The sequence below is a fragment of the Eufriesea mexicana genome, unplaced genomic scaffold (assembly GCF_001483705.2).
Source record: "Eufriesea mexicana isolate 0111107269 unplaced genomic scaffold, ASM148370v2 scaffold739, whole genome shotgun sequence".
In the NCBI taxonomy this organism is placed as follows: Eukaryota; Metazoa; Arthropoda; class Insecta; order Hymenoptera; family Apidae; genus Eufriesea; species Eufriesea mexicana.
This window is the reverse complement of record NW_016908892.1, coordinates 980,158-994,237: the sequence shown is the minus strand read 5'-3', so window position 1 is coordinate 994,237 and position 14,080 is coordinate 980,158. Positions and strand designations below refer to the sequence as shown.

Below are 14,080 nucleotides of genomic sequence, written 5' to 3'. Positions count from 1 at the left end.
AGGACGAGAAATACGCGACTTATACTACTTTCCCAATCACTCGCACACGTGTACACACATCTTCGATAATCGTAGAAACCAGAAATTCGCCAATCTCTGCTAAAAATCAACGAAACGAAATAAAACGCGTCCCGTTTTTTAAAAAACAAATTCTAAATATCGGCATCGCGTTATCGCCAAGATTTCAATTTTAAATCTCGATCCCACTGAAATATCCTTCCGCACTCTGGTACACTACGAATCGATTCGTCATTTCTTTTTCCCCGTCATTTATATGCGAACGACATTTATTTACCGAGTGTCGATATTCATCGAAAGTGTTCGCGAACCCGTCGTGATCGTGTGTTTTTCAATTTCACGCCACGGTGAGCATATAAAATCGCATGATTTCGTGCAGGATAAACCGTGCAACGACTAGTATCTCGCGATGAAAGAAGCCGTTCTTTCTTCGACTCGTTAAAAATTTTTAAAATGAAAGAATAATAATGAGAATAATAATAATAATAATAATAATAATAATAATAATAATAATAATAATGAGACGAATATCGGTGTTGTTCGACGATTTAATCGAACTTGATGGCGTTCGAATTTTAATGGCGTTCGCCACAAAGCCCTCGACTTCCGGCGACGCTGATGGCCGCTTTAAAACGCGAGCTTCGTCCAGGATACGACCCTTGGACCAAAACGTTCACACGAACAGCAATTCCAGCTGTGCAATTGTAAAGATCATGCAAATGGCGTGGTTCTGCGAAAGCACGCTGTACCTCGCGACGATCTCCACGAGGATTTGCATGCAATTGTTCTTTTCCGGACGAGCTTAAATCCTTGAGAGACGAAAGTAATCGGGGAACAAAAGCATCACGGTAATAAGATTTTGTTGCGGGATACGTGGAAGGCATAAGCCGGGGGAAATAATAAGGATGGACGTATAATGGGGAATTTATAATTTCTGGTAACAACGCGAGATAAAAAGGTAAAGGTGAAATATAAATTTGTTATTCGATGTACTAATTATTCGATGTACTAATTGGTGAATTATCAGGAACGACAGGGGTCAAAATTTTAGCGCCAATTACTATGAGAGGGGAATATTAGTTATTATTATTATTCTTTTTGATCTTGGAGGATAAAATACTATTAATAAGATTTTGTTTTATATATAATAGAATGGTGACTGGTCATGTACAGTACAGAATTTTAGTATTTGTTACTTGATATACTAATTGATTAATTACCAGGAACGACATAAATCAAAATTTCAATGCTAATTATTATCGGAGGAGAATGTTAGTTAGTGATTCTCTTTGATCTTGGAGGATAAAATATTGTTAACAAAATTTTGTTGTATGTATAATAGGATGATCACTGGTCATGTACAGTACAGAATTTTAGTATTTGTTATTTGATGTACTAATTGCTTAATTATCAGGAACGACAGAGATCAAAATTTTAGTACTAATTATTATAAGGGGAGAATGTTAGTTCGTGATTCTCTTTGATCTTGGAGGATAAAATATTATTAATAAAATTTTGTTGTATGTATAGGATAATGACATTGGATAATGATAAATGATACTGATCATGTACAGTACAGAATTTTAGTATTTGTTATTTGATGTACTAATTGGTTAATTATCAGGAACGACAGAAATCAAAATTTTAGTGCTAATTATTATGAGAGGAGAATTCGTTATTCTTTTTGATCTTGAAGGATAAAATATTATTAACAAAATACTGTACAGAATTTTGGTATTCATTTGTAGCTTAAATAGTGAGGTAAAGCAGAAACTATGAGAATCAAATGTTGTTACACTCAGTATTAATGAAGACCGAAGTTAGGGTGCCAAATATGAGAGGAAAATATTAGTTTATGATTCTTTTTCATCTCGAAGAATAAAAATATTATTAACAAAACTTTGTTGTATATATAATACAATAATAACTGATCGTGCAAAATATAATATAGAATTTTGAATCAGAACCAATCTGTAGATTAAATCTTGAAATTTTGTTACACTTTATAGCAGATTTCTTTTCTCCTTTTTCCATCTTCAAATGGCGTTTCAATAAATCACTATACTTTCAGAAACACCTGTAATTTTCGAACCTGTCATATTTGATATTCTCTTCCATCCTTTTACCTATTTACTTTCTAACATATAAACATCATTCACGGTGTAAATGTAAATAAATAAATAACTCTACTAGAAAAGAATTGAATTTCCAAAATAGGAAATAAAGATAGATAATATAAAACAAAATGAAAGTGCAACATAGTGTTTCCATAGAACAGGAATTAAGAAATATCACGCGTATGAAATTCCAAAAATATATCGATGTCACGTCGATATGTCAGAGAGGCAACTCTCGTGGCTAAAAATCTTATGTCAAATATTCAGGGATTGACGAAAATTCAGGGATGAGGATTTATTGCAAGGTCTCGAACTCTTCCCCTTTAAACCGCTGACCCGAATCCCTTCCAGCCAATCCTTTCTTATTTTAACCTTCCGAGCTCTGAGAAATCGAATCACTGTGCAGCTCCTGAAGAGCAGACCTAATCCTAATTAAACAATAATTCGAAGCAGAATCCTGGTCGTATCGTTTCGAGAATCCTTTGCTTTCAGTGGAAAACAAAATGGAGGAGAACAGTGGATCTTCAATCACATTACCAGGTTCGACGAAACGCGTAACTTCCGGGTTACGACTAATTACACAGTCAGTATTATACCCCCGTTTCATTTTCGAAATTTTTTTGTCACCGAATAAACCGTATTTTTAATTCGTCCTGCGCCCTTCCGTGGCCATTAAAGTAATTGAAACAACTTTCCTCCGATATGGCACATCGCAGGCAGACGAATCATTAGGGGCTGCTATCCGAGCAGAATTTTTATCGAATTCAATTTTCCTATTTAATCCGCGATGCAGCTTGTACTTAAATAAAATTTTGAAAAATCGCTACGATTCGAAGGTAATCTGAAAATTGGTGGGATAAAATGCAATTAAGGAAATTAATTCGCGATATAAACCCCCTATATAATGACTCTAAAGGCTACAAAAAAAGCTCCAAAATCCTATCCAAAATATTTCCCACGAACAGCAGTGTCTTTGCTTATTATTAATTATTTAAAAAATAATTAATTCGAGATCCCGTTTGTACGATAGCGTGCAAGGAACCACGTGAAAACGTGGTCTTAGGGTGAACCATTAACCTCCATTAAGCATTCCGCTGCACGCGGGAACCCCTATTCGCAAGCCTGCAAAAAGCGATGGTAATGCCAAATAAGACATGTCACTTACGTGTGCTGTCATAGCGTATTCCATTCAGCTCTTCGAAGCATGGCAGAGTGGCCAGGGTTGCAGGCGGTGTCTTTGGCCAGCACAATAAAGAATCCCAGCTGATCTCACATCCCTGTTGATCCGTCTGCTGTGTCTCCAGAGACAACTGCTGCAGCTCCTCCTGGTGTTTGCGTTCCAGACACTTGATCGCCTCTGGGTTCACCGATTTGTTTAACTTGTTGATATAGTACAGAGCGTTCAGCACGTAATTGCCGGTGTCGAAGATGGTCTCGTTAGCCAGTTGCCAGGCCATTGCTCACCCCTTGATCGCGAAAGCAACTTGGCTCCTTATCTAAGTCGGACTCGTTGATCGATTCGATCGAATCGTAGGGAAGATTAAAATAACATCGACCTCTCGTTGCCTCTGCACCTGGAGAGGCTCGTGGAACCGTCAAATTTCTCTTGCCAAGCTTCAGATCACCGGGTTAAGTTCAATCGCTATTCTAGAGCGCTCTCGCGGTGACACGTTTTGACATCGTTTTGATATTACGACGCTTCAGACGTCGACAGACTCGATCAGGAACGACGAGGAGGGCACGGAATCTCTGACACGCAGTAGGTTGTCAATGCCAGATGAAGTATTCTGCCCGCGTGCTCCTATAAAGACGCTTAGTCTGTGAGACTCTATTTTTCACCGACACGCTATTATTTCACCGTATGATGCCTCCTCCCCTGGGAACGAGACTGGAGATATCTTTGAACGACCACAAGATTCGCCGACTAATGCCGCTGATCCTACGAAGATCCTTTGCTATTAAAGGAGGGTCGGTTAATCCTCGAGGACCCCTTTTCTGCTCTGGTCCAGTTGTACGGGGCAGACGCAACGGCAAGTGGATCCTAAAGAATGTCTAATCCTGACGCACGAGTCTTTTACCCCCAAGATCTGCCGCAGGTTATCCTGTCAATTCTCGTTGATACGTGACACGAGGCCTTGACGAGGAGCTTTCATCCGATATCTATTTACATCTCGATCGAATAAAGTTTCCTGGGTTCTCCGCGATACGGGTCACATAGATCCGGGGTTCATCGAATTCTATCCTCTGAGCAGCAGATAGCACGACAGAGCGTAGGGTAGCTCTTTGAGGTCCCCTTATCCGGCAGCAAGATTTCACCAGAGCTCTTCAGTCTGGGCAGCTTCTCGTTGAACAGAGTCCCTCAGCAAGGGAAGAACCGGTTGTGTAATTTCGAGGAACACGACGGAATGAGATTGACTTACGCTCTGGGGAAGCTTTCAGCCTCTAGCTGCGTTTCCACGCTCTTTATTAATGCCCTCTGCTATCTTCGTTCGTGAAATAACCAGCATTCCAGCTCGAGACTAGCAGCTATTCGACGTTCTGCTTGAAAAGCTGAGCCAATTACCGAACTACGTTCGTCAGACCGAGGACCAGCAGTCGAAGACCAAGTTCGCCTATTGTTCGCGTGTTAACATTTCGTGGATCGCACCCAGAGCCAAGAACAAAGGGCCTCGTCGACACTTCGATCGACCAACGATTCGATACCGTGTCAGTTTCGCCAAGACTATCAAGAAACTCTCAGTGGGAACTCTAGAAGGACCTCTGAAGAGGCTCTCTCGGTTCACGCGCGTATTCGTCCCCGATTTCAACTCCGGAGAGAGAACGGTTCGTCGACACCAGGGCTTATTACCGCCTCCTTCGAAGACGCAAGCTAGTTCAGAGTCCCTTATAATCAATAGTCGATAGCTTCGCAAATGAGTTTCAAAACTTCCACGGAACTCGTTCTCTAATTCATCCGTGTGTCAATCTGTCAGCAACTCTGGTCGTTTAATCTCTTCTTCGACGAGAATCTTTCAGGCTAGATACCTCTTTCAAGACGTCGTCATAGATCCTCTCGAGGTACATTCTCGTTGATGCGAAGTGTACAAATTGCACGTAGAGATGTATCTTCTCGGGAAACTTTCGCTGATGTTTGTCTGGAATCCTCACAGGGCCCTAAGGTTTCTCGTGCTTCTGATTTCTTCTTCTTGACAGCACTCGAAGTTTATACATTTATTGCTCCCGATGGAGTACCATAGGTGTCCTCTGGTTCTTCCTGTGGTTTCAATTCTTGTTTCTTCTTTCTTCTTTTTTCCAATTCGCTATCAACTCTCTCTCTCTCTACCTCAGTACCATTCGAAACAGGTAATATCGAAGGTAAAATTGGTAGTGATGCTCTTGAAAAGGAACGAAGAACGTCTTGGGAGGATGCTTGCGTAGTTAGCCGGCGAGCAGTGTCACGCGACTGACAGAGACACGTGCTCGAAGCCGTAAGAGGCAGCTCCGGAGGATCGGCGCGTAGGACTCGAGGAAGCTGCGTGGCGACGGTCGCCGCGGCGGCTGGTCGAGAGGTTCTGGCCTGTCAGCAGAGTCTGTCAACGGCCGTAGGAGACGGTACACAGCGGCGTTATGGATTTTCGCGTGTACCTGGAGCCGACGAGGGCAACTGCCTGGTCTACGATACGTGCACAACGAGGAGGAGCATGCGCCACCATTATCCTCTCTCTGCTCCTCTACCAGCGCGTTCTGCTCGTCCTTATCTATCCTCCGCCTGCGTTCAACTCACTCCCATAACCGGCGCTGCACCCTGTTTCACCTGCCTCGTCACGCTTTTACCCCTTTCACCGCGATCTCTCTTTCCGTTCCTTTGTTTTCCCCCTCTCCTTTTTCCTTTTTCCACCGTTTGATTCTTGTCCGGTTGCTCTGCTATCGTTCGTGGCCGTTGCTCTTCTTTCCCGCTCTGCGAACTCGCGTTTCCCCACTTTCGCTCTTTCCCCGGTGAGTCTGTCCTCTCCTCGGTCACCTCGTGTCTGCTGGTCTCGATTTTAGGTTAGGTCCAGGTGTTTAGTTTCGTTTGGGAGCAGATTCATTTGTACATTTGGGAAAGGTGTAATTGGAAATTCGATGGTACATCGGATAGCCAGTTAAGCTCGTTACGAAGTTTTCGAGAATTCGTGCCGTTGATAGATTTAGGGATAATGACAGGTCTCCCGGCTGGAACAACGCTGCAAGAAGTTTGAGATTTTAACTGGCAAGTTATGGCTCATTCAACGTACTCCAATGCCGCCCCCAGTTAATAACCACCTGTTCCGAAGTCTGCAACGATCTTTAACGAGGGGGAAGTTCGAAGACAGAGGTGAACTTCCAACACCGATATTCTGAGAGTAATTTATACGAGGAATTAAATCTTCTTACGAAGGACTTGAAATAATAATACAATAAGAACGCAGTCGATAAGCTGTCAACTAGCTAAATTGTGTCAAACGTACTTGACTAAATATGTCTGAAAGGCTGCCTAGAAGGTTCTCAGGGAATGCTAGAACAGAAAGGTTGGAAAATGTTTTACAAGAATCGAAACCTGATTCGTCACAAAGGATGCAATAAAAAGCAGAAGACCTAACCGGCTAACAGTCTGCCAAGACTTTCTTCGCTTCCCTTTCACGGTTTCGCGATATTCCACCCCGTTTCTTCTTGCAATTTACCCTCTGGAATCCTTTTTACACCAGCTTCGTTATATTTCCTTTATTCCCATTGCTTTCCTGTACCATCAATCTGCCAACCGTATCGCGCAGTTGCATACAGCGCTATCTAAACCTTTTTCCATACTACATTCCTCGCTTTCCGCTCACCTGTGTGCAGGATTAGCTTAGTCCCTTTCATCCGCGTCAACGCGCTGTTCTATTTAGAAAAATATTGAAAAGCCTTTGGTCCGCTTTATCCGTATTGCTCGTTCCTCTTGCGGCAGTAATATTTTTCGAATTAATACAGGGTACAAATAGAGGCCCTTTGTTTCGCTTGTAACCGATCCTGTTCCCATTTCTCGTTGACAGTATGCTCGCTGACGTCTCTCTCTTTGAACTGAGCAACTACCTGTTCCAAAGATCGTATCCTTTCGTCGAGCTGTGACAGTTCTTCCGGTTTCTTCGCCACAACTCTGGCTTCTTCCTCTCTGCTACACGATGGATGGATCCCGTTGATCTCTTTGGTATCTGGAACCACAATGAGAACGCCTTGAGCCAACGAGAGCGTTGGGTCTAATGGCAAGTACACGTTTGTAGTTAAGGATCTGAGTGATTTTCTTGACAGAGAAAGTGGATTCTTCAGGATCTTTGATTAGGTGACGTGATTTGTGAGTTTTGGTTTGATCTGACATAGTATGACACGTTTGTAGGTGGAGACCTTAGTCATTTTTAAAGCCAAGTGGATTCTTGAGGATAATTTATTAGGTAATGGATCTGACTTGGTTTAGCTAAGTTTATTATCTACAGGATTTTTCCACATCCTGTCAAAGTTTAATCCTAGACATCAGTTCAGGTGGTCCCTCAAGTGACGCATCATTGGGTGTCAAACAACGAGTCACTGACATCAAATAGGGTTCAAACTTGAAAGCAACTTGCCTTGACCATACCATATCAATATTCCATCCCAAATACCAAGAGCTTACAGTCTAACTTTCATGATCCCGAGCATGTAACGCAGTGTACATGGACCAGTGATTGGTCTGAGGATCTCTCTGGTATCTGGGATCAGGACGATAGCCAAGTCAGGGATGACGTGGAGTACATGGCCGAGTGATTGGTCTGACGATCTCTCTGATATCTGGGATCAAGACGATAGCCGCGTCAGGGATAGCGTAGGTGTCGATGATCGAACACGTGACGGAGATCGACCTTTGGCTTTTTATCAGTGGCAACTCCTTCGATCGATGCTCGCGACCAGTGGAAAAAGTAGCCTAATGGGGCTGATGAATGCCTTGTAACGTCGACCTCTTTAATCGAGGCTGATATCTCAGATCTTTGGCAACCTTAATTTTGGCAGTGTTCAATGGTACCACGTTTATCGTAATTTGGTCTGCGAGATTGGGTTAGGTTTGCTGATCAGTAAATTGACGAGAAGAGGAGTTCGAATTTGCTCGAGCTTCATTTCCTTTTATCATCTAGGTAAATGCAGGTTAATGAAATTAGTAGGTTATGTGGTAACCATAAGAGATAACCAGAGGACTATGATAATGAATATATAAATATACAAGGTGTCCCAGCAACGACAGTACAACCGAGAAGAGGCTGATTTTGCATGCAAAAATTAATTATAAAAGAGGAATAAAATTTTTTGATTTGAAGCTTCGTTTTATCCATCCATTTAGCTATGGCTTATGTGAATAGACCATCGAGAAGGGTACAATCGAGAAGGGGGTATACAAATAATTCTATGCACAATTGAATAATACATAGAAAAATATAAACATATAGATACCCATATATAAAATATTATTATTAATAATTATTATTCAATTATTATTAATAATAATTGTTAATAACTATTATTGACTATATTAAAAATTTGATCAATAATAGCAGAAAATAACAACGGGATTTAATTCTGTATAAAATAGAAAAAAGAATAACATTTTTTTATTCGAAGCTTCATTTTATTCATCCACTTAGCTATGGTTTATGTAAATAGACCATAAATACATGAGTATCGGTGGTGCAATCGAAGAGGGAATATATATTTAATTTATATATAAATTATTATATTTATTATATATATAGGTATTTATATGTTTATATTCTTCTATGTATATTTATATATATATATTTATATTTAATATAAGAATATGTTGTGCTTCTTAAACAATTTATGAATAATCACAGAAAATAATAACGGAATTTAATTCTGTTTAAAATTATGTTTAACACGACGTGTCTTTTATATTATATTTCCCGAATTCCGTTGGATACTGAATTCTGTTTAATCGTATCATGGCGTTTGAGAAAACATGGTATGATGCTCGCTTCACATTCAGATTCACTGATATTATTATCTTTTATTATCCGCTACTACGTCGATCAAAACGAACATTCGTTGTTTCGTTCCTTCATAATGAAACAATTTCTGCTTTATGATCCTTAACGACCATGGTACCGCTTTTCTTTCTACGAAACTTAAATATTCGCAGCTCGCTTTGTGCTCTTACGGAGAGTTTGTTATACAGTGTAGTACAACAAACGAAGGAACTTCAACGACAGGCAGTGCATTTTGCATAAGAAAAGTTAAAATACGTCACGGACCAAGTTGCAAGCTTGAGTTAAGAAGCAAACAAAGAAATAAATGAACTAATAAATTAATATTCTGAAACTCTCGTGCAATTCTAGAATTCGTCCTTAGCACTGTAATGACATCGTTTAGGCACCCCAACGCAATCTCTTCCATCGGGAATACGTTTCCAAGAATTCCTTCATACGATTTATTATTAATTTCAATAACAAAAGCAAAAGAACTAAAGCAAACAGGTTGATATAATTTTTAAGAAGAAAAATTATAAATCTTTAAAAATTTTTAAAAATTGACACGTGTTTGCTTCTATGGATAACGAAAATTAGTATTTCTATCAGAATAATTAGCAATTTTTTAAATGATTTCATAGAAACTGTGATTAATTTACGTAAGTAGAAGGATAATAGTAATGGGAATCGCGTGGTAAATAAATATTTGTAGTAAACAATATTCACGTGTCGAGTGCAAACATCATTACAACGAGTACACAACGATAAAAGAACCATGGGAGCCCCGCTTGACAAAGAACATTTATTCCAGTCTGGCATCGGTTGATTATCTAGAGTAGGGCGACAATAATGGGTGTCAAGTGCTAAATAACCACTTCTGGCAAATAAAGTTCATAAACTCGATGCAAACATCATAACAAAGATATGCTGGCATAAATCAACGCGACGGTGAAACGACCATGAAATTATTTAGAGTCCCACTCAATTCTGCTCTATATTTTATTAATTTCCTACTTCGTATTTTCTATTATACCACTTATTGTCAGTTTATTACTGTAGGGATGTTGGGTCAGGAATAGAATGGACGTAGTTTAAAAATATAAATGCGATTTATTGAAGCTACGTTCTCAATGCTAGATGCTAGACGCTGAACTTCTCACTGATTTGGCAATTGACTCTCTCTTTTGACACTGTGATAACTGACGACTGTTTCTTCTGATACTGTGACAATTGCGGACTCTTTCTTCTGATACTGTGACAACTGACGACTCTTTCTTCTGATACTCTGACAGCTGACGACTCTTTCTTTCGACACTCTGACAACTAACTCTCTATTCTGACACTCTGAAAACTGATTCTCTGCTTTCTGACACTCTGACAACTGACGACTCTTCCTTCTGATACTGTGACAGCTGACGACTCTTTCTTCTGACACTCTAACAACTGATTCTCTGTTTTCTGACACTCTGACAACTGACGACTCTTCCTTTTGGCACTCTGACAACTGACGACTCTTCCTTTTGACACTCTGACAACTGACTCTTTATTCTGACACTCTGACAACTGATTCTCTGTTTTCTGACACTCTGACAACTGACGACTCTTCCTTTTGACACTCTGACAACTGACTCTCTATTCTGACACTCTGACAACTGATTCTCTGTTTTCAGACACTCTGACAACTGACGACTCTTCCTTTTGACACTCTGACAACTGATTCTCTGTTTTCTGACACTCTGACAACTGACGACTCCTTCCTCTGACACTCTGACAACTGACGACTCTTCCTTTTGACACTCTGACAACTGACTCTCTATTTTCTGACAATTAACTCTCTATTCTGACACTCTGACAACTGACTCTCTGTTTTCTGACACGCTGACAACTGACGACTCTTTCTTCTAACATTCTGACAACTGACGACTCTTCCTTTTGACACTCTGATAACTGACTCTCTATTTTCTAACTCTCTATTTCCTGACAATTAACTCTCTATTCTGACACTCTGAAAACTCTCTCTCTCTCTCTCTCTCTCTCTCTCTCTTCTGACACTCTGATAACTGAGTATCTCTCTCTTCTAACACTCTAACGACTAACTCACTGACACCCTGACGCACTTATTTCACCTTAGCATTCTAAGACACCTCTCATTCGAGAAATTTAAAATATAATTAAAAATAGGGAATAGTCCTTATCGAATATTAATAACCCCTTCGTACCACATAAATTAAATTAACGAAGAACGTCGATCAGCTGAATTCCAAGACCCCCGAGACTTCCAAGAAGCCCCATACTTAAAATCCCGAAATTCCTTCAAAAAATTAATACACACCCAGCGTGTAATTAAACGACGAATAAATTTTCGATTACCCTTTACCGAAACATAATCCTGCCTTAAAACTCGCGTTAAAGGAGTTCCACTTGCAATGTTTCCCTTCTACACTACCGAATTCCCATTTCAGGTTCTCATTTCCTCCGAACCATAACCAGAATCGTGGACAAATCGCGACTGTAGGCACGATCGAAAAATTCAACACGGTAATCCAGCCGTCGGCTTTTTGTCGGATCGTGAAAGAATCGTGAGCACCTTCTCCGTCGCTTTTCCTTCATTTTCCCTTATTCCCTCTCGATCCGTCCCGACACGGTGATTTATCGCTATCACCGGCAAAAAGGCAGCCTGTTAATGCCTCCGAGGGCGCCTCGACAGGAAACAATAAGCGAGGAAGGATTACGATAAATGTATAACATCTTTCTCGAAGAAGAAAGCGACTAGAAAATACTTTCCCATCGAATTTCTCCAGTTATGCCCGGGCTTAAGGGAAAGGGGGCTCGGGCCACGTCTTTTTCAGAACTCCGTGATTTGTCGACCCGGTCGTAAGGTTTAATCCGTCCGATGGACGATTTCTTGATTGGAAACTTCTTCGGGTATGGGATCAGAGATTAATAAGGAAGGATCGATTTTGCGTGGGTTTGTTTTTGGCCGATGTTTCCGACGATTTCTCGTTAATCGAGGGTTCGTGATATATGTACAGGGTGTCCCGAAATTCACGCAAGGTTTGAATTTCCCGCCATTTGTACGATAAAGTGTCGTGAACGAAAAAATGTGACAGCGTGACAGCTGACAGTTCAGAGTTACTAAAAATGGAGCGATATATGAAACGCGTTTGTTGTGCAATGCAATGTGTCATTGTTGCGCAATATTTACAATTTTTTTTATTGAAAATTGGGTTTTCTGTCAAAATTACTTCTCGCGTGAATTTTGGGACACCTGTTATACACGTATACGTATAAGCTGTAATTTGTATAATCAATGAAAATTTTGGAAATTATTGTTTTTCTGCGAAGGTTCTTTTATTTTATGGGAAAGTGCAACGAAATATTCCATTCTTTTATTTTTATCGTAATTATTGCAAATTTTATATTCTTGGAAATTTATTTATTTAGGTGTCGAATTTGTTATTGTTTTTGTTTTTAAATGGAATTTTATGTTTTTATTATCTCCAATGATATGTGCATTTAATGTGTACATGGTATGTACTTGAATAATTATTTATTGAATATCTTTGAATGAAATTGCATTTCTACTGTGTTTTGGAAATATCGTTTACGCGAAAGTTCATTTATTTTATGGAAAAGGCTAATGGGAAAGGGATATCCATTATTTTCTTTTTTTTTTATCGTGACTCTAAATGAAAATTTGGAATAAAATTTTATTAAAAATTTTATATTTTTAGAAATGAATTTATTTAAATATCGAATTTTTTTCTTTATTATCTCCAATGACGTGTGCATTTCAAATATATATGATTCATGGAATATCCTCGAATGGAATTGGATTTTTACATAATCGATAGGAATAATTTTTTTTTTTTTTAGTATAATATACACTGTTGGATAAAAATTTAATATCTTCACGTGTTTTGTCTTTAATATCTGGGAATCAATGGTAGTTGTATAGTTAGTACACAACTATAGATATAGATTTAATAGTTATAAGTATATTATTAGAAATATTATAATAATTATATTATAATAATTATAATAATAAAATAGTTAGGATAGTTAGATAGTTGCATAGTTGTCAATGATAGTTCCCTTTATTTGCAGAATGGAAAACGTGAAAGCAACGAAAAATTATTGTATCCTTATGATGAAACGGAAGAAATATTTTATAAATGGCACACGTCAATTGGAAAAAGTTTGACCGAAAGCTACAGCGGGATGCTTGCAAAATGCCAATATTACATTTCAATGAAACGAAAGTCATATCGCATGCTGATATGAAATATGTTACAGTGAACATATTCTAAATTAGAAACCACCGGTTGTGCATCGATACTTCAACGGATATTAATACAAATACCGTTTCCAATCAATATTTACAATTACATAAGCATTACTCTAATTACACGAATTTACATTAAACTTACATTAATCATTCCTAATATAATAATCCTCTTTGTAACACTTTCCGAGTGCAACAAAATTTCATAATTTCCTGTATAATTATTTTTTGTATATTATTAGGACAAAATAATTATTAGAAGCAAATTACTATTTTTAATATGTTTCCTAGTATGTAATAATATTTGATAACACTGAACTGTCAACTATCAGCTGTCACGTTGTCTTTTTATTTTATTGGCAACACTTATAGCGCAAATAATAATTAAATACCATATATAATACCACAAATAATAACTAAATAATGAATAAATGCCACACAAATGGCGTAAATCTTACGCGAATTCTGGGACACCCTATATATTTTCTACCTTTTTCTTTTTCATCGACTCATTTGAAAGATTTTTCAGATTACAAAATTAAAAAATTCGAAGTTTCGAGAATTCTTAATTAATTTTTCCCGGGGTTTATAATTTTATGCAAAATACGTACAAAAATTTTTCCCAATTTCCTTTTCCAATTAAGCCAAATTTAATCCCATACGCTCTAATATCAATC

At 38.7% G+C, this 14,080-nt stretch overlaps 1 protein-coding gene across 1 annotated transcript in view; it reads right to left on the bottom strand.

Annotated features, from left to right (window-relative positions):
- The window catches only part of LOC108546630 (growth hormone-releasing hormone receptor), an 8,679-nt gene extending 4,027 nt beyond the window's left edge, over positions 1-4,652 (bottom strand). Inside the window, exon 1 of the mRNA XM_017898833.1 lies at positions 3,301-4,652. Coding sequence (XP_017754322.1) covers positions 3,301-3,592 — 292 coding nt within the window. The 5' untranslated portion in view covers positions 3,593-4,652. The remainder of the gene's footprint in view (positions 1-3,300) is intronic.
- Positions 4,653-14,080: the final 9,428 nt, after the last annotated feature.